The 22104-nt window shown below is 42.2% G+C and overlaps 1 protein-coding gene across 3 annotated transcripts in view; it reads right to left on the reverse strand.

Annotated features, from left to right (window-relative positions):
* The window catches only part of SPTBN1 (spectrin beta, non-erythrocytic 1), a 220065-nt gene that overhangs the window by 11896 nt on the left and 186065 nt on the right, over positions 1-22104 (reverse strand). For all 3 annotated transcript variants that reach the window (XM_048842862.2, XM_048842861.2, XM_048842864.2), the window contains 8 exons: positions 21034-21238; positions 20270-20644; positions 16262-16506; positions 12791-12929; positions 10525-10609; positions 4980-5176; positions 4312-4421; positions 2749-2812 (listed from right to left, as the gene is read on the reverse strand). In XM_048842862.2, the coding sequence (XP_048698819.1) occupies positions 2749-2812; positions 4312-4421; positions 4980-5176; positions 10525-10609; positions 12791-12929; positions 16262-16506; positions 20270-20644; positions 21034-21238 (1420 nt within the window). The remainder of the gene's footprint in view (positions 1-2748; positions 2813-4311; positions 4422-4979; positions 5177-10524; positions 10610-12790; positions 12930-16261; positions 16507-20269; positions 20645-21033; positions 21239-22104) is intronic.

Genomic DNA, 22104 nt, shown 5'->3' on the forward strand with positions numbered 1-22104 from the left:
GCCCACTCTCAAATTCCTCGTCACATTTACTTATGGCATCACTTTTGCAAAGCTCTGGCATTTAAAACAATCTATTTTTCATCATTCTAATATTAAAGGTTAACTGAAATGCTTTATTGGAGAAAGGAACATGGAAAAACTGTCTGACACCCCAGAATGTTTACAGAATATATGTGCAGACCCAAAAAGCAATAGGGATAGGTATTTGAGAGGTGAACTGCTGAAATGCATTTCCTGCCAAAATCTGAGTTCAGGATGTTTCACTGCACCTCATATGATTATGGCATAATTATTATGCATTGTGTACAAGATGGGTCATGTAAGGTCTCATTGGAAAAGTTATGATTTGCCAAATATGATTATCCTATTTGTGTGTATGTATCCTTTTTGTATGTGAAGTTACGAATATTGACTATGTATCTGCATTTCAAATGTGCTTACTCTGGGTAAAGCCCACAACTAGCCTTTCAGATACAACAATGAAGAAGCTAGACAGTGCTAATGGCTCATCAACAAAGACAATGGACCATGGAAGAACTTAGCCTTGTTTCAGCCAGCCTATAAGTAATAGCTGCTATGACTCAGCAAGGCATGTCATGGCACGTGGCCAGACCACATGACATTGAACTCCATTTTGGTACCTGTACTTTACCACAAACTGGGCTGGGAACTTAGCTTGGAACAAAGAGTTCCCACTTCCCGCCATATGGAAAAAACTATATAAGGTGGGGAGTGACATCATCTGAAGGTGTCACTCCCCACACAAGAACACCTGGAAATACCTGAGGAACAAAGATTGAACTGGGGGAAGTGCTAGCCCCAGGCTAAAGAGATTTCTAGCCTGTGTATGGAAACTTGGTGGACTGCTTGTATCAGTCAGGGTGAGAAACAGCTAATTCAAATCCTATCTAGTATGTTCGGCTTACTTTGTGGTTTTTTGTTTATTTGCTAGATAATCTGCTTTGATCTGTTTCCTATCACTTATAATCACTTCAAATGTACCTTTCTGTAGTTAATAAACTTGTTTTATCTTAACCAGCGTGTTTTGAGTGAAGTGTCTGGGAAAATCTCAGCTCTGTAAACAAAGGCTGTTGCATATCTTTCCCACATCGAGGGGGAAGCAAATATATTAAAGAGCTTGCATTGTACAGAACCCTGTGGAGCAAGATGGCATAATTCTGGGTTTAAACGCTAGGGAGCAAGGCTGGGGAGCTGGGAAATTGGCTGTTTGTTCTTGAGTGGCTTAGGTAAAGCACTCAGGTAGCTCAGTTGGGTGTGTGGTGCCACCTGCTGCTGTGTTGGGTGATAACAGGGCCTGAAGAGGCTGGCTGAATCATCAGCAGAGCAGTGTGAGGAGGACCAGTCAAGCTGTATGGTTTGGGGGAAAAGAGGTTTCCACGGCTCCCAGATGGCACCCTGGGGGTGACAACCCATCACACAGGGCTTTGCATTTCCACTGCGAAAATGATAACTCTAATAGCCCAGGGCCCCTCATTTAGGTTATTTAAGGTAACTGTAAGTACCATACACGATCAGGTCCAAAGACATAACAAGGAGCAGCAGCATGCTTTACAGAACTCTGAGTGTTAGAGAAATTCAAGTAGCAGGGGAAACAGCCCCTGATTTCAGGCCTTGGCAGGAAGGGTATCAGAGACAAAACAATTTTCTGCTATTCTGTTGTTATAAATAAATGTATTTATTGGTAATTTTCAAGTTTGCACATATGAGGCTAACTCCTGCTTGCCTTATTCTTATGCACACTCCCACTGACTTCACTTGGACATCTCTTATTGGTAAGGATTACTCACATGAATAAGGCAAGAATTAGCCTATATTCAGTTAAAAATTTGGGGTGTATTTTTTTTTTAAAGAAAGCATTGCAGCTCCTTTTTCAGAGTTGGTATCTGCTCTCAGTTATACCACCATATCCAGGGTGTCTCTATTTTACTCAATGGAGTTTCTATGGTGTAAACTAAGAAGAAATCAGGGTAGAATCTGGACCTAAATGGTTATGCGGTAAGACTAAAACACTTTATAAGGACTGAATATCAAAAAATCCAGTTGCTAATTTTTAGCATGCTAGGTTCTCTGTTTGTTTTTCTCTTCAGTTAAAAAGTTCATTCTGCATGGAATGTTATACAACTAACCTTTGGGCCTTTATTTTTGGTAGTTATAACTCTTTTCTCCCCCACAGCCTGTATTGTCAAGCTCATTTGCATATATTATCTTCAGCCTCATAAATAACTCATTTGCTAATGCAGCTAATTTAATAATGTTGCCGCGCTGAAATCTCTAGTATAACTGAATGCGTCATACCTGTCAGATTTTAGTTTTCTTCTTCATTATGATGGAATCTCATTAAATCTTAATTACTCATCTAAAGGATGATTTAGCTGTAAAAACTTAATGCTATTAATGACATAAAAAACTCACAATAAGTAACAGGAAATAAAAGTGTCACTTTAACTTAACTGAGTGTCAGTGAAGAGATTCAAATAAACAAGGATTAAAGTGAATCAAATATATATCCAAGAGGGCTACTAATTAAATAAAAGTCGACTGGATGGGAAAAAAGAAAAGCAGCAGGGGATTTGAAGCCAAAAGATTAAAACCAATAAAATACTGAATAAAGACGGTTTTCGCTGCAATTGGTTTTGTATGTCACAGTCCAGACCATGGTCGGTCATTGGCTGTCCATCTGCTATTAAAGTTTTTGTAGTTTTGGTAGGTTTGGGAGCGGTAACTAACCCGTGGAGACTCCTGGTCTGAAGGTAAACCATTTTGGGAAACCTGTTCTCCTTTTGTACCATCCCTGTTGGGAGAGAGAAAAAAAAATTGCATGAAATTCTAGAAAGTCACAAAACCTTCCTCTCAAAAAACAAACTTTCCTACTGTATTTTATGCACTGTAGAAATAGAAGCAATTGTTATACAAATGCCTGAATCTCCTGCGATTTACATCAGTTTTAAAAGTGTAAGTACATTGAGTTCTATGGGTTACTCCTGATATGGAATAATGTGAGGGCAGAATCAGGCCCTGAGTCTTTTATATCATAATAACCTAACTAGGATTCTGTCCTCATCACACAGAAAATAACTGGAATTTGTGTGCGACTTAAATTGTAACTGTAGCTGGTGCACACTGAGCAACTTCTTCAAATGTTGTGCAGACCTAGAAAGTTTTACCCATATGTCCTTATGCTGAGAATGAAATCAATCTGTCCATTGACTTCAATGCATGGGCGGCAGTTATCACAGGACAGGGGAGGCTGAGGCTCCCCAAACAGCCCTGTATGGCCCAGCCCACACTCAGCCCCCAGGACCACTTCTGCTTCTCACTGGTGCTCTTTCCCCGTGGCCGGGGCCCCGGGCTGGGATTAGTGGGGGCCAGCCTGTGGCCAGGGACTCCCAGTGCTCTGGGACTGGAGGCATTTGGGTGGCCCTGGGCTGGGGCAGGCTGCCAGCAACCTTGGGGATATAGGGGGGAGCGCTCTGGTGGGGGAAGGGGGCAGGCCAGGCCGGGGGCAAGCCCATGCTTCAATGGGTTTGGCCCTCAGTGTATTAGCCTAAGGAGGTGAGCCAAGCTCCCTGCAGGCTCATGGAGATTTCCAGTGACTAATTAAATGAAACTGGGCTGTTGTCAGCATCAAATATCTTATTTGGGGGCCTTCTCCTCTACACTCAGAATTCCCCCTCATTCTTTAGTTCTGAATCGAAGATTGTTTGAGCAGGTGATTGAGGACAACTGTTTTCATTTTATCAGACAGATGGAGTTCCAATCTTGCTCCATGCAAAATACAGACACACTGTACTAGTGCACACTTATCCCATTCCTTGCATTTGGCTTTACTGGCAACTCAAACTACAACAGAACATAAGCTCTCCCTAAACTTGGTTGTTCCTGGGGTTCTCTGTTCCTAACCCATAGTTCCCTCTGCCTCAGAATGACAATCCTGCCCCTCTTGTATCCTGGTAACAGTTAACAAAATGCACTTTTCACTTTGACTCATTCGTAAATATCCTGTATCGTTATGCAGAGTTATGGCTCAACAGAGAAGCAGGGCTCCTTTGTGCAGGGTGCTAGCATCTACCATCCTGTCACGATCCTCAATAATCTGGAACACAGCATTCAGTAGACTTCAATTTAGGGCATGCACACGCATGTACCACCCAGAAACATTAACCCTGGGTCCCTCACTTCAAACACATCAGCACACCTGAGAGTTTTGTCTGAAGGTAAGTTTATTATTACTTGTGGGGCCCAAGGGGGGAGTAATTCATATGCAGTTTGCCTTCTTTGGTCTGAGCTTACCATTGTTGTGAATCTGCATCTTCTGGAACCTTTGGGCTTGGCTCTGGGGAAGGAGGCTGCCTCTTTCTTTCCTCTTCCTCTTGCTGTCGACGTACTTCCAGTAATTCCAGCTAGGGAGGGAAAATATTGGAGAATGGTAATGACTCACACCTCAGTCGTTTTCAAGAAGCATTTCTAAAAGATGCCTATAACTCAGGGCTTTTGCTGAGCAGGGGGCATGGCCTCATCCAGAAGAGGCAGGGCCTTTAAATCAAGATCTAAAGGGACTGGGGTTCCGTTGCGGTAGCAGCGGCCGGAGCCCCTGGCCCTTTAAATCACCACCAGAGACTTGCTGCTGCTACCCCAGGGCTCCGGCAGCAGGGCTCAGGTGGTGATTTAAAGGGCCCAGGGCTCCGGCTGCTACAGGGAGCCCCGGACCCTTTAAATCGCTGGCCTGGGGAAGCCGGTCTGGTCCTGCACAGCGTACCGGCTCTTGCCGGTCTAGACCGCCTTACTTTCACCTCTGGAGCTGGGGAAGGTATTAGCATTAGTGGGAGAGACATGTTAGTGTCTGAGTGACAGGGTCAATTTGATTTAATAAACTGAAGGGAAAGTGTAAATATTACAGTGAACAAAACATAAGAAAGTAGCCAAGAAAGCAGCCCTTTGGGGACTTAAAGAGTACTCACTGTAGTCAGTCTTTCCAGTGCTGAAAATCTTTCATCCCAAGTAGCTGCAGATTTTTCAAACGCTTCATGCCGCTTAATTAACTTTTCCACTTCATCCACACTTTGACCTATCTCACGACTGGATAGGTATGGCTCCTGTCCCAGCAGCCAGGCCTCAGCCACACTAGCATCCCTTGAGAACTGATGTACTTCCAGAACTGAGCAAAAATATAAGGCAGTCAGTGCTTAGTGACATCAAAAGTGGCACAATGTAGTCAGGTACCTTTAGTTCTTGTTTTTAGAAGGGTGGGAGGCAGGGAGGGATTTAAGTGTCTTTGGCTGAATTTGTCTCTGAACTAAGTCAACTGAATTGAATGGACTTATACTAGACAGTAATTTTGACGTTCTAGTTTTGCTGAGGTAGTTTGAGCAATGCTCATATCAAGATGCAAAAGGCACATTAATCAACACTTAAACTCCCAACTATGGGCTTGCCCAGTTCCTGCAGAAGTGAAGGAAGAGACATCTGCTGAGTTCAGTGGAAGTTGAATTGGGTTCTACTCCAGTAGCACTGTCAGGAGTACAGCTGGTGTCTCAGGAACCAATACAGTGGTAGAACTATGCAAAGCATGTGTCTTTGGTGCAAGTAATGCATTCACCATACATTAATAATAAGATAATGGATTGTTGGCCGGGCCTTACAATGGACGTATTTAAGATTTTATGACGTGACCTGTCGTCTGTCACTGAGTATTGTGATGTTACGATATTTTAGGGCTGTCAAGCGATTAAAAAGATTAATTGCACAATTAAAAAAAGTATTGCGATTAATCACACTGTTAAACAATAACAGAATACCATTTATTTAAATATTTTTGGATGTTTTCTACATTTTCAAATATATTGATTTCAATTACAACACAGAATACAAAGTGTACAGTGCTCACTTTATATTTATTTTTGATTGCAAATATTTGCACTCTAAAAAACAGAAGAAATAGTATATTTCAATTCACCTAAAACAAGTAATGTAGTGCAATCTCTTAATAATGAAAGTTGAACTTACAAATGTAGAATTATGTACAAAATATAACTGCATTCAAAAATAAAACAATGTAAAACTTTAGAACCTACAAGTCCACTCAGTCCTACTTTAGCCAATCGCTCAGACAAATAAGTTTGGTTACAGTTTGCAGGAGATAATTCTGCCCACGTCTTGTTTATAATGTCACCTGAAAGTGAGAACAGGCCTTTGCATGGCACTGTTGTAGCCGGCATAGCAAGATATTTATGTGCCCGATGTGCTAAAGAGTCATATGTCCCTTCTTGCTTTAACCACCATTCCAGAGGACATGTGTCCATGCTGATGACAGGTTCTGCTCGATAACGATTCAAAGCAGAGTGGACCAATGCATGTTCATTTTCATCATCTAAGTCAGATGCCGCCAGCAGAAGGTTGATTTTCTTTTTTGGTGGTTTGGGTTCTGTAGTTTCCACATTGGAGTGTTGCTCTTTTAAGCAGGGTGGATAAAAATGATTTTTAAAGAAAAATAAATAAAAAAAATCTGATTTTTTTTTTAATTTAAATTGGATTTTTTTGATAAAATGCTTTTTGAGGAAAAAACCTATCTAAAGAGAGTTTTAATTAAGATATCTTTGAACTATAATGTATCGCATCCTGGAATAGGGATTATAAATTCTAATTCTATTGTATGAGACAATATATTCATGTAACATTTAAGAAAAGTTTTGTTAATGAGTTCCAATAGTTCATGGATTAGGGACCCAATCTTATGGGGTTCCACAGGCTTCTGATTATTTAGGCTAATCTTTCTATCTACCCAATGGGACTCAGTGCTCAGTCTAGAAGACACCATCAGAGATGCTTAGTTTTACTGTTCTCAGACTATAGATTTGTGTCTCCAAAGGTAACATGCTTGTTAACAGCAAAAATATTTTAAAATAAATAAATATACAGAGGTGAGAAATAACAGACCTCAACTCTATCGTCCCTCTGCAAATTTGTGTACACAGAGTCAATCCCTTACCTCTCTCTAAAAGTGAAAAGTTTCAAAAAGTTCAATGAATAGAAGATTGTTGGGGGCGGAATAGATCTGGACAAGGAGAAGAAGTCTGGAGATAAATGTGAGAAGCGAGGGACATATGTTTGCTCTTGAAGAAAAAAATCCAGAATATTTAACATTGTTGTTTTAGTTAAATAAAACCATTTAAATGTCTGTCTGGTGATGTTCTCCTCCTAATACAGCATGGCAAGAAAATCCTCCAAATATTAATGATTAACCTGTTGAACTGGAGATAGTTCACTTCCGAATGACTTCATAAATATCTGCTTCAATTACCTTTGGTAAATGAAATAACCAAACAATCATTTTCTGATATAGCTGTAAAACTAATCTGAAAAGTTTTCAAAACAAGTCACTGTTTAAAAATGTATAACATGTACCGTCTAAAAATGAAACCTACATCTATCTCTGAGTTGTGAACAATATGTATTAAGGTTATAACAACCAACAAGAATGCACTTTTATGTAGAAAACCATGATTAAATCGAGTCTTTCTGACTAGTGATTTAAATCATTATTTATTTCAATTTGATTTAAATCAAATCCACCCTCCTTTTAAGATATCTGAAAGCATTCTCCACACCTTGTCCCTCTCAGATTTTGGAAGGCACTTCAGATTCTTAAACCTTGGGTTGAGTGCTGTATCTATCCTGAGAAATCTCACATTGGTACCTTCTTTGCATTTTGTCAAATCTGTAGTGAAAGTGTTCTTAAAACGAACATGTGCTGGGTAATCATCTGAGACTGAGATAACATGAAATATATGGCAGAATGCAGGTAAAACAGAACAGGAGATGTACAATTCTCCCCCAAGGAGTTCAATCACAAATTTAATTAACACATTATTTTTTTAACGAGCCTCATCAGCATGGAAGCATGTCCTTTGGAATGGTGGCCGAAGCATGAATGGGCATATGAATGTTTAGCATATCTGGCACGTAAATACCTTGCAACGCTGGCTACAAAAGAGAATGCCTGTTTTCACTTTCAGGTGACATTTTAAATAAGAAGCAGTCAGCCGTATCGCCTGTAAATGTAAAAAAACTTGTTTGTCTTAGCGATTGGCTGAACAAGAAGTAGGACTGAAAGGACTTGTAGGCTCTAAAGTTTTACATTGCTTTGTTTTGAGAGCAGTCATGTAACAAAAAAAAATCTACATTTGTAAGTTACACTTTCACGATAAAGAGACTGCACTACAGTACTTGTATGAGGTGAACTGAAAAATACTATTTCTTTTGTTTATCATTTTTACAATGCAAATATTTGTAAGCAAAAATAATATAAAGTGAGCACTGTACACTTTGTATTCTGTGTTGTAATAGAAATCAATATATTTGAAAATGTAGAAAAGCATTCAAAAATATTTAATAAAATTTAAAAAAATAAAATAAAATTCAATTGGTATTCTATGGTTTAACAGTTTGATTAATTTTTTTAATCGCACTTAATTTTTTTTAATTAATCACTTGAGTTAACTGCAATTAATCAACAGCCCTAGTTCTTTGTTGTACACCCAGATGGAGCCTGACTGGGAGATATACTTTCTGTTAAACCAAGGGGCCTCCTTTAAACCCATTCTCACAACACTCAAAAGTTAGGGCTTTTCTTCACTACCGGGGTAAGCTGACCTAAGTTACACTACTCCAGCTATGTGAATAACCTAGCTGGAGTTGACATAGCTTAGGTTGACTTACCCCAGTCTCTTCACTGAGCTGCATCAATGGGAGACGCTCTCCAGTCGACTTACCTTACTCTTCTTGGGGAACTGGAGTCGACTGGAGAGCACTCTGTCATTGATTTAGCAGATCTTTACTAGACCTGCTAAATCGACACCTGCTACATCGATTGTAGCAGCAGCAATCTCCCCTGTAGTGAAGACAAGCCCTTACGCTATGTTTTTGTGGCTTTACACTCCTAGAAGCTTCTTAACCGCAATTGAACGTATATCCTTAATAGTATAACACTGGGTGGTTTTTGCGGTGTTCCACATAAATAGCTTTGGAAATGAGGAAATGTGTTGATGTAAAATGGAATAAAAAACAGTGCCTAGGATTTTCCTTGCATTCAAAGCAGGAACACGTACAGCCTATGTCATGCAATTAAGGTCTGCCAGGCAGCCATCTAGGGTACCATAAAACGATAGAGGTAACAAGGTTTCCACTGCAGCAAAGAGTCACTTGATAACAAGACCTCTGAGTTTTGGGAGTACCTCTTTGAAATGGAAAGTTGTCTAGTCAAGCCTAGAATATCCCCATACTTCAGCTACCTATTACCACAGCACGGGCTTCAGGGAGAAGCTGACCAGAAGATACTGTGTTCCTGGATCCACCCTTAATGACAGAGGCTGTAGAAAAAGGCTGGCTGACCAGAAGACAAGTTCCCTGCCTTAGCAAGTGCAAGGAAAAAGCTACGGTGAAGGAGAGAGAAAATCAAAGAAGACGGGGAGGGAAAGTTTGGAGTTACCTGTTTGTTTACTTCGGATGAGTGGGAGGAAAGAACTTTTATCCCCATGCTAATATATTTAGTGCTGGCCTTTCAAGCAGTATAATAAAAATGGTGTAAAGATCATGTTATATTTCTGCCTAAGAAACAAAATCTTACATTGCAAAATCTTACATTTGTGAGTTACACTTTCACGATAAAGAGATTGCACTACAGCACTTGTGTGAGGTGAACTGAAGAATACTATTTCTTTTGCTTATCATTTTTACAGTGCAAATATTTGTAATAAAAAGTAATAATATAAAGTGAGCACTGTACACTTTGTATTCTGTGTTGTAATAGAAATCAATATTTGAAAATGCAGAAAAACGTCCAAAAATATTTATAAATTTCAATTGGTATTCTATTGTTTAACAGTGTGATTAGTCGTGATTAATTTTTTTAATAGCAGTTAACAGTTTTGAGTTAATCACATGAGTTAACTGCAATTAATCAACAGCCCTAGATATTCTGCTTATCGACTGTTTGTCTTTGGTATAAGAAACCTCATGGGTTTACAGGTTTAAAAATACACAGTTTATGAACCAAAGCACTTCCAAACATGTAGACTCTGTCATATCAGATAACACAGGTCTATACTGCACATATGTGTAGCATGCTTGAAATGCCCTTTCAAATGCCTTATTGTTACTGCGGAAACCCAATAAAAATAAACTGTAAAAAAGAAAATGAAAATAATTACATCCATAAGGCATTGTGTATCTAGCTAGTTAGAGTTCCAATTCTGCCCTCACTGAAGTCAAAGGCAAAATGCCCATTTAATCTTTGATGCTGCGGGATTGGGCCCTCGATGCAGCCATTACCCAGTTGCTGTACCACTGGCAGTAGCAAATGCTACTGTTATGATTCCAATGTGAACTCAACTCCAATCAGCAATAGTGAACAGATAAGTACTTGTGTGTTCTTGCAGTAGCCAAAGATATCAATGCAGAAACAGTTACAACTCACTCTGCTAATAAGCAATTTAAATGCATCCTTACTCAGTCTCAGCCATTCCCATCTGTCTTCCCATTTGTCAATCATTTCTTTTCTCTTCTCTGTCAACTGCAATAACTTTTCCTTGATCTGAATTTAAGACAATGGACCAACGTTACATAAACATCAAATAACTCACCACCACCAACCACACTGTATAAGCCAGGGGTGGGCAAACTTTTTGGCCTGAGGGGCACATATGGGTGTGGAAATTGTATGGCGGGCCATGAATGCTCACGAAACTGTGGGTTGGGTTGCGGGAGGGCTTCGGCTGGGGGTGCAGGCTTTGGAGTGGGGCTGGGGATGAGGGGTTGGGGGTTCAGGAGGGTGCTCCAGGCTCGGACTGAGGGGTTCGGAGGGCAGGAGGGGGATCAGGGCTAGGGCAGGAGGTTGGGGCGTGGGAAGGGGTCATGGGGGCAGGCTCCAGGCAGCGCTTACCTCAAGCAGCTCCCAGAAAGAGCGGCATGTCCCCTCTCCGGCTCCTACCCAAAGTTGTGTCCAGGTGGCTCTGCGCGTCCTGTCCACAGGAGCTGCCCCTGCAGCTCCCATTGGCTGTGGTTCCTGGCAAATGGGAGCTGCAGGGGCAGCACGCAGAGCCCTCTGGCTGCCCCTATGCATAGGAACTGTAGTGGGGACATGCCACTGCTTCTGGGAGCCGTGCGGACTGGAGCAAGACCTTGACCCCACTCCCTGGCTAGAGTGCCAGAGCAGGGCAAGCCCCAGACCTCAGTTCCCAGCAGGAGCTTGAGGGCTGGATTAAAACGCCTGGAGGGCTGGATGTGGCCCCTGGGCTGCAGTTTGCCCACCCCTGGTATAAGCTGTTACCACAAACAAAAGGCGCTGACTTTCAGAAACAGGATACACTGTGCAAAACTGTCAGTGGGGAATTTAAAATTAAACTTAATGGAAGTGGGTGCAGTTGCTTTCTGTCAGCAGTAATCCTTGGTGAGGACACACTGATGTTCTGAATCCTGATTGTAAGTACAATATTGCAGTTAAAATTCAGCATTTGCATGACTTGATATAACAACTTTAACTTTAAAAATACAACATACAGATTAATTAGTAAGAAATATAAATTGGACATGGCTTATTTTTTCCAATCCAATCTGACTGATGCAACCATAGAAAAAAGTGGAGGATGTACACTATCAGATAATCCACATTACTTAATCCATGGGTGCTACTACATGTCAGTAGCAATCTATGTTGACAACAGTCAAATCCACTGACACACCTACATGAACCTACATTGTTCTCAACAAGAAAACTGGTTGGAAAAGCCTCTCCAGTTGCCCACTAAACGCCTCTTTGAGGAGGCCGCACTGTGTTTATCTGTAATGCTGACAAAGAAATCATCAGTTCCCGGGATAGACAGTAACTTTGCTATAAAATAAGGCCTTTCCCCCAAAGGTGGCAGTGAAGAAATGAGGGTTGTGGGTCTTTCCTTAGGCTTACGGCATCCCTAACAGGGTCCCAAAGTGACCAGGATAAATTAGGAATAAAATCCAGGGTTTAAGTACCAGGGAGTCAGAGATTTCTCCCTTATGACTTCAGAACAGGACACTTTCCCCCTTAATATTTCACCACCCACAAGCTAGAGACTGTTCTTGCGTAGCGAGGCACAAAACCACTCCTATTCCTTCTTCAAGTAGGCTCTGTAATACACCACTCCCCTTGGTTTTGACAAGACTGAAGGTTGCCCTTTTTGCTCATAGGTTTCATCGTCCCAACAGGTTTCAGAGTAGAAGGCATGTTAGTCCGTATTCGCAAAAAGAAAAGGAGGACTTGTGGCACCTTAGAGACTAACCAATTTATTTGAGCATAAGCTTTCGTGAGCTACAGCTCACTCCGATGAAGTGAGCTGTACCTCACGAAAGCTTATGCTCAAATAAATTGGTTAGTCTCTAAGGTGCCACAAGTACTCCTTTCTTTTATCATCCCAACAGTACACATCCCTCCTCCACATCAGAACTGAGAGTGTCACTTCTGCATGTTACCTGGACCAAAAGGAAAGTTTAGGTGAGAAACTGGGGACTCTAATACTGATCCCCCACATGGATACACAAAGTTGTACCGCTGAACTGACCCTAGATTAGAAATAATACAGTAATCTCATCAATGCAAGTGCAATGGACCCTTAAGTAATGCAGTCATTATAAATGAACACCTCATTAATCAGCAGATTACACAATGCAAGCCTTCTCTGACCGAAACAAAATCCACAGTTCAGCTGCACTGCAGCTCTTGTATAGTCAGCAAGCAGAGTACCTCTTCTGATGCATAGTGTTTCCTTGCCAGAAGAGATTTGCCAAGCTCAATGCACGTAGTAAAGCTGTCGTTACGGGCGTCAATTTCTGCTTTGATACCCTGGTGATTGTTCATTAGTAATTCAACAGATGAAACATCCCTACAATGACAAATTGTGGTTTAGAAATGTATACTCCAAAATTAATGGTACCACATAGTTGTTCTTTTAAGCAAATAAGTTACAACAGAAATGCACAATCTAGAATTTATTAATTCCTGGTTTGTAATTCTACACAAGAGGCAAGATTGTACCCAGCCTCTGCGTGATGTGCATGACTGGAGACAGGCTACAAGGAGCATCCCCCTTACACATCTATGTCGTGGTCAGTACTAACAGTAAGTACTATGTGAAATTGGTGTTGCTACTAGTGCTTGCCTCTGCAAAATGGGAGAGGAGAGGCAGGCCCACTCCCCCTCTGCACTGGAACTAGACACGGTTTCCTCTCCAAATGTGGCACAATGGTCATGCTACTGTGAAGCACCGGGTCAACAGTGGCTCCTGGAGCTCGCACTGTGGCTGTGCCTTATAGGTACAAGGAATCTAAATGCATCTAACAGCCCTTAAATCTAACAAGAAAGAGCCAAGAATTATCATTCAGTAGATATTCAATGAAGCAACCATACACAAGAGTATGATTTGTCTTCTTTAAATCAACAGGCTGAAAGGCTCATTATAAAAGAGAAGTGGTAAAAGGGATTGATGATGAATTGATATGGCTAGAGGGATTTTTTTAAGCTATTCACCTATTTATTTTCTTTAAACAAAAAAGCAATAACTTCATTAAGATGGAACAATTTTGATCTGAACAGACATGAAGTGAGCAAAGGGCTGTGACATTAACTCCTTAATCCTATGCTATACTCTAGAGCAGGGGTGGCTAACGTGTGGCTCCGGAGCCACATGAGGCTCTTCAGAAGTTAATATGCGGCTCCTTGTATAGGCACCGACTCCAGAAACCCAAACCCTGGCTCTGCCACAGGCCCTGCCCCCACTCCACCCCTTCCCGCACCCTCCCCTGAGCCTGCCACGACCTCGCTCCTCCCCCTCCCCCCCAGAGCCTCCTGCAGGCCACGATGGGGAGGTGCGGGGAGGAAGGGAGGGGGAGGTGCTGATCAGGGGAGCTGCCAGTGGGCGGAAGGAGCTGGGGGGGGGGCAGGGGGGACGACTGATGGGGGGCTGCTGACCTATTACTGTGGCTCTTTGGCAATGTACGTTGGTAAATTCTGGCTCTTTCTTAGGCTCAGGTTGGCCATCCCTGCTCTAGAGGCTGTATGAGAAAGAGTTGTAATTGTCCGGCTATGCCGAAAGAACAGGAGCTGTGTTCCCTGTAAGCTGTGCGCTTGGGCGGCCACTGGCTGCCCAGGAGAGGTTCAAATGGTGCCCAGCTGATTAACAGAGAACACACAGCTAGTAGTATGTGTTCAGGTGCACCTCCCCCACCTTGCTACATCCTGCAGCTGCTCCCCTCCCAGCACCCTCCTGCTGGCTGTGCAGAGCAGGGAGGGGGAGGAAGAGGGGAAGAGGAGGCTGCTGATGTCAGGGTGTCCCCCTCCCTTCCGCCCCTGTACCCCATCCCCGCAGAGCAGGGGGGACGCAGCCTGGCTAGGACTCTGCATGAATGGTGAGTGACTGAGTGCCTTTCTTAAAGAGACAGTGCACACTGTTTCTGAGATTTCCCCAGCAGTCAGCTCACACAGTCTCTCTCTCTGCCCCCACTCCCTATGTACCCATCTCCACAGAGCAGGGGAGGGAAGATAACAGGGCTCAGGACAGAGCAGGAGAGCTTTCACTGAGTGTCTTAAAGAGACAGCGCACGCCCGGTGTCTCTCAGAAATGTCCCCAGCAGCCAGCACACACATTGTCTGTGTCGCACACAGTGTCGCGCACACATACACAGTGTCTCTTTCACACTCACCTCCCAACACATACTTGTATCGTAGTTGTTATTTCTTGGTACTTCCTGCAATGCACATATATTCTCTGTAATTTTATTCTTTCAAAGTGTGTTATTTTTGTGTTTTGACCAGTCTATGCATTTCATAATTTTTATTTCTCTTACACTTAAATTTAATTCTTTGAGTAGTGAGTTCTAAAATGCCTAACCTGACCTGGCTGGAGTAATTATCCCTATGGTCACTTTTTAAAAATATATATTATATCAAAAAATTTTGTTTCTACTGGTGGAGCACATCTGCAAATACATAACAAAATTTATTCTGCAGATGGACGGAAAAAAGATTAGATGGAACATTGCACAGGAGACACTGAATGTGGTTTAAACAGGCCGAAACTGTATTCCTAAATGTCAGGGAATACCTGGCAGATAAAAGTGTACAGTGCAGGTAATTCCATAAGCATTACTATATTGATGGTGGGAGGCGGGGGGAGTTGCAGTTGTCAACCTCCCTTCCTTTATCCACCCTGCTCTACAGCCAACTTGCTGCTGTGACCCCACCTGCCCCCTCAAATGAGAATTAAGGGGGGGGCTAGGCTCCCTTCTGTACCAGTCACAGGGGTCCTGAATCCCCCCCCATTTCCACTCCTTTAAATAATATTGCCTTTAAGTCTTTGCCAATCCATTTTATCTGATCACCATATTCCTTCCCCTATGGAGTACCTGCGCTGGACATCCAGCCCATGATTACATAATGAGTTGTGACATCATAGCCTCCCCGCCATTTCATGTCTGCCCCAACTAAATCCCCAACCTACTGTGGGGAAGGCAAACCCTACCCCACCTCACTTTGGCCAATCTGGCAGTGAGGGAAAAAATTCCTTTCCAGCCCCCCAAGAAAGGATTGACCAGTGTAATGCCCACAGTGGATCATGAGGAGATCTGGTTTTGAACAAATCCCACGGAGGGTGGGGGTGGCTTTGCCTAGTTCGGGGAAAAGAGGGCTTTTCCTGCACCAGTGTGGACATGAGTAGTCCCCCCCACCTTCCAGTCACCTGGGGGGGTGGAGGGGGAGGGAGGGTCTGAATCCCCAAGCTGATCTGCTCTGAAGCTGCCATAGCAAGTCATTCTCTGCCTATCTAGCCCTTAACAGGGGCACTCTCCTTTTCCTACGAGCCGGACAATAGTTCATACCACTTAATGTGCGGTGCGGCCACCCTCCCAGAGTACTGAAATCTTTCTTTTTTACTAGTTCTCTCCAGCCAGCTCTGCAGCTCCTTCCATCTGCCAGTCAGCATAGCTGCCATTCCTAATTGTGGTCTGGGTGGCCAGAATGCCTGCTTTTCCTCTGTCTATATGGAAAGGTTGATTAGACGGCCATTTTATTTCACCTGGTTGGAGGGATCTAAATTATCTAGATAAACCTTGGTCCCGCTGTCTTGGCTCAGTCCTTTAAACAGGTGGCTATATTTCTCAGCAAAAGTACCAGCCTTACCATAATAATATTACAATATTTCATTGCAGATGTTCACATTACCTTGGCTTCTCTTGGGCTTCGATCTGCCGGATAACATCTTCCATCCAGAGCATGAGATCACGAACCATGCTGAAGAAACGAAATTTATCTCCTGTATCCACCAGTCTAACCCTGCGTCCCTCGCAGGCATCCAGCAATGCTTTCCATGCTTCCAGGACCTCGTTCTCCCGCTTCTGGATGTCATCAGCCTTGTCCCCAGCATAGGCAGCCTGAAGGCGTGCAGCGTCCTCTTGCAGCTGTCTCACCTAATGTATTGAAAAAACAAACAACAAAACCGCACCTCAGCTCGTGTATGCTTTTTAGTCAAAACAATCCACAGCTTAAGGAAATTTCAGATACTAATTTATGTTTTGAGTTTCTCCTTAAAGTCTTTTGTAAGTTGCAAGTTTTCAAAGTTGGAACTTTGCACTGTGAAAACCTCACTCATGGTGTCCTGTCAGCCTTTCATTTTAGAACTTCTCATACCTAGAGAAGTAGAGACTTCTGGTTAACAGAAGAAACACAGATCAATTCACTGTTGCCTGCATCTTGCGTGATCATTTACACCCATGCAAAATGATTCACAGATTTTAAGACCAGAAGGGATCATTATGATCATCAAGTCTGACCTCCTGCATAACAGGTCATAGAATTTCATCAGTAATTCCTGCATCAAGCCCAGAGCTTCTGGTTGAAATAGACCATATCTTTTAGAAAGACAGCCAGTCTTGATTAAAAGACTTCAAGTGATGGGAAACTCATCACATCCCTAGGTAAATTGTTCCAACAGTTAGTTAACCTCACTTTAAAAGTCTGAACCTGTCTATTTTCATCTTTCAGTCACTGGATCTTGTCATCCCTTTGTATGCTGGACTAAAGAGCCTACTACTATCAAAAATCTCTTAGAACCATAGAATATCAGGGTTGGAAGAGACCTCAGGAGGTCATCTAGTCCAAACCCCTGCTCAAAGCAGGACCAATCCCCAATTTTTGCCCCGATCCCTAAATGGCCCCCCTCACGGATTGAACTCACAACCCAGGGTTTAGCAGGCCAATGCTCAAACCACTGAGCTATCCCTCCCTCTTCCCCATATAGGACTTTGTAGATTGTTAAAAAGTGACTTGATCACATTCTCTTGGATAAACTAAACTGACTGACCTTCCCAAGACTCTACTACAAAACATATTTTCCAGATATCAAATCATTCTTGTGGCTCGGTTCTAAATCCTTTCCAATTTTTTCAACATCCTTTTGGAAGAACTATGCACTGTATTCCAGTAATGGTCTCCCTAATGCAGTATATAAAGGTAACATATCTCCCTACTCCTAGTTGATATTCCCTTGTGTATGTTTCCAAGAACTATGTTAAACCTCTTAGCCACAGCATTACACTGGGATCTCATGTTCAGTTAGTCATCCACCATGACTTTCAAATCATTTCAGAGACAGTCTTTTCCAGGATATAATCTGCTGTCCTGTATAAGTGACCTAGATTCTAGGTACCAAATACTATCAGCACATGATGATAGTGTGTTGTATCCACTTTGCCCTTCCTTTGCACTAGTGTAAATGACTACACAAGTTGCAGGGTCATTGTGAATTGGCCCAGACACTCCAAACAATGCAGAAAAATACTAGTTCATAGCAACCGAGTTCACTGGCATTTCTCCCATTTGAAATATTCATTTTTAAAATAGCTGTATGCCTTAGTGGGGATTATAATTCCTAGTATGATATATTAATAGCTATTCTCTTTTTTGTCTATACAATATACCTGTCTTAAGAAAATACAATTTTTTAATTGTAGTTTTGACATTTCAGATTGTTTAAATGTTTAATAAATTAAACACTAACACTTACTGCATTCTGAACTCTACTAATCTTTATATTGTGCATGCATAAGTACAGAACGTGGAATAAAATCAAATCAGAATGAGCTCACTGTGTCCATCATCTGAACAGTTTCTGAATTTTAGGGGTGAAATGTTCAAAAGCACTTGGGCTTGGACTAACTCTGTTCCCATAGAAATCAATAGGAGTTCTACCATTTTAAATGTCCTAATTTACTATTTCCAGAAACTAACACAAGAAGCACTATTGAAGTTAAAGTATCCAAATGCATAACAAAAATAGCTATTTGGCAGACTAACTGCACTTAAAGATCTATGGTCTTTATCAGCCACTACAAACAAGAAACCAAACATGAGAAAATCTGGAGAGGATTAAGGAATTTCCTTTAATTTTTGCTTCCCCCACCCCATACCATTTGGAACGTCTGTCCTTCCACTGGACAGCTTATTTTGTGCAATGTTCACAAAAGGAACAAATATGGGCACTGAGGCATAGCAAATTTCAGTGGTGACTTTTGGCATAATTACTACCTACCTTCCCAAGATTGTGTTAAGAGCACAGAAAAAGCTAAATCTGTGTTTTTATATTAGTACTGATATACAAAAAAAAAACCTTGATAGATTTAATACCAGCTCAATGCCTCACTGAAACTGCTTTAATAAGTGTTCTATTTTATGCAAGTTAACCTTTTTTGTTCCTAATTTATCTTCCAACTGCATAAACCAGACAGCATAATGCTGGCACTACTATATATGCCTATCTGAAACAGATCCTCTGGGAAGTCATAGAATCATAGAATATCAGGGTTGGAAGGGACCTCAGGAGGTCATCTAGTCCAACCCCCTGCTCAAAGCAGGACCAATCGGGGATAGCTCAGTGGGGGGGAGTGAGACCTCAGTGGTTTGAGCATTGGCCTGCTAAATCCAGGGTTGTGAGTTCAATCCTTGAGGGGGCCATTTAGGGATCTGGGGCAAAAATTGGGGATTGGTCCTGCTTTGAGCAAGGGGTTGGACTAGATGACCTCCTGAAGTCTCTTCCAACTCTGATATTCTATGATTCAATCCCCAACTAAATCATCCCAGCCAGGACTTTGTAAAGCCTGACCTTAAAAACCTCAAAGGAAGGAGATTCCACCACCTCCCTAGGTAACGCATTCCAGTGCTTCACCACCCTCATAGCGAAAAAGTTTTTCCTAATATCCAACCTAAACCTCCCGCACTGCAACTTGAGACCATTACTCCTCGTTCTGTCATCTGCTACCACTGAGAACAGTCTAGATCCATCCTCTTTGGAACCCTCTTTCAGGTAGTTGAAAGCAGCTATCAAATCCCCCCTCATTCTTCTTTTCCGCAAACTAAACAATCCCAGTTCCCTCAGTCTCTCCTCATAAATCATGTGCCCCAGCCCCCTAATCATTTTTGTTGCTCTCCGCTGGACGCTTTCCAATTTTTCCACATCCTTCTTGTAGTGTGGGGCCCAAAACTGGACACAGTACTCCAGATGAGGCCTCACCAATGTCGAATAGAGGGGAACGATCATGTCCCTCGATCTGCTGGCAATGCCCCTACTTATACACCCCAAAATGCCATTGGCTTTCTTGGCAACAAGGGCACACTGTTGACTTATATCCAGCTTCTTGTCCACTGTAACCCCTAGGTCCTTTTCTGCAGAACTGCTGCCTAGCCATTTGGTCCTTAGTCTGTAACGGTGCAGATTGAGCTACCTACCTATCCAACCATCCTCCCATCCATCCATGTTTTTATATTGGTATGCAGCGCCCCAGTACTAATGGGGAATGTATGACAAAAGCCTTTAGCTGGGGTTGCAAATCTTACCTTCATTGCCTGTCATCATAAGCAATATACAAGCCCTTTGACTTTATGATTTCTTTTCTAATCAAGCACAGCAGATGACAAATTTTCAGTAAACAATTATCCATATATATAGAAGGCTGTGGACTTCTAGAGTGACTTCTAACACTTTAGACAACAACAGAGCTACAGTATATAATTAGAGAAGCAAATTACAAATACAAGTAGTAAAATAAGCCACGTGATGTTATTCACATAGGAAGGTTTTTGAATAGCAATCCACAATCTTGTCTCTCAGCCACTTGGTGGCTTGTCATCCCAGATGCCTAAATCCAGACACAAAAAAGTTGCTCGCGTAATACACACCTGGGTGCCTAAAGCCTGAATATCATGTTCAAATGTTGTGTGCATCCTCTGTAGTGCTTCCACTGTGTTTTGGTCTCTACCAAGTTCCTCGGGCAGTTTCTTGTGTTTATCTTGAATACGTCCAAAGATCTCCTTGGCATCATGGTAAAATTTATGTAGTTCATAAGAGGCTGCTAGAATCTGTGTTCTTGTGTCAATGAGCTCCAAGAGGTCAGCCCATGCCTCATTGAGACCATCCTTCCACTCTGCAATGGTGGCTGCATCGGAGTGTCCAGAATTGATGAGCTCATCTGCCATGTGGTTAACAGTATCAACACGCTCCTGTCCAATGTTTCCAGTGTCCCGGGCAAATTCACGGAATCGCTCTTGTAACATCTGAAATGTGAACAAACAGCTGTAAGTCAGCAATGCCCAAGCTGTACTTTTTTACCTACGTTTAACATGTGGGACTGCAAATGTGATGGGTAGCACCTGACTTTTTGAAATGAATTGTGTAAGATCACCAGGAATGTTCTATTGGAGTGTCTTACATGCAACATAATTCACATGCAGGAACCTGAAGTAGTTTATGACCACAGTAGGAATCCCACAATGTACCGCTATTGTTGTAGCCAAGAGCCAAAGAACATGCAAATGACCCAACAGCCTCAAAACTATAGTGCATATCAAATAAGCAAAACTTGCCACTGCTTTATATTACCCAGCCAGTGTGTGCAATTCCCAGGAAAATCAGATTTCTCTGCAGCTATAGCCAAGTAACTTACTGTAACATGTTCATAATCCTGTCCCAACTCGTGGGATCCTGCCACCACCTCCCTTTCAGCAATCCACTGCTCCAAGTCATCCACCTCACGATTGAGCTGAAATAGCCTGTGTCTCTCATCTAGTTTGCCCCTCCTCTCTTCAGCTAGATCCTTCAGGCCTGCATACAGCTTATCCACCTTGGACTGGCGCATACTGATGCGCTCGCTGAAAAAAATCCCCAAGAAGAACACTGAGCCACCACGGATTTTTTAAAAAACAAACAAACAAACATCAGGGGTCAAAATATCTAAGAAAAATCACTCTTAGAATATATAGCCCATAGAACACGTATCTCTGAAGTGACTAAAACTTTGCCTGTAAACATTCGGATCAGATCCTTAGCTGGCATAGCTCCATTAAAGTCAATGGAGCGATGCCAATTATGCCAGCCAAGGACCTGGCCCACCATGCGAATATAGACCACACCCATTGACTGTGGAAAATGTAAATGTGAACAAAGATCCCAATTTGCTGAGGTTAAGATCGCACAATGGACTTGTCCTAGGACTGAGAGAAAGGACCTGGGTTATTTCTCCCTTGGTTCTGGCAGTCAGAATTTATGCTAAATTAATGCTAAATTGATGGTCAACAGCACTAACAGCTTTCTTCAGTCTAAGGCTCAATAATCCAAAGGAAACAAATATCATTTAGATTTACCAGATCTCTTGGATTTATTTCCTGTGAGCTGCATAACCCCTTTAAAGTTGCCTTTTCTCTGCCATATACACAGGTTACTATGTTATTGCAGTATTCAAATCAGTTGAGCCATAAGAGCTCTAAACTGACCACAAGTGAGTGCTTTTGAATTATGCAACACACACCCTTCCAACAGAGATGGAGACAGTCATCTCCAAGATTCTCCCAGCTCCAGCCAGACTAGGGGTAGGTTAAATAAATTTGCCATATAGCCAACATATTGCCAAATGGAGAATTTAGTCCCCGTGGCTATAACTACCATGGCAAAGTTACTTTTTTAAGCTCTCTTAGGGATACATAGCCTGAAATCAATCTCTGGGAAAGGTCATAACTAA

The sequence above is a fragment of the Caretta caretta genome, chromosome 3, assembly GCF_965140235.1.
Source record: "Caretta caretta isolate rCarCar2 chromosome 3, rCarCar1.hap1, whole genome shotgun sequence".
Taxonomy (NCBI): domain Eukaryota; kingdom Metazoa; phylum Chordata; order Testudines; family Cheloniidae; genus Caretta; species Caretta caretta.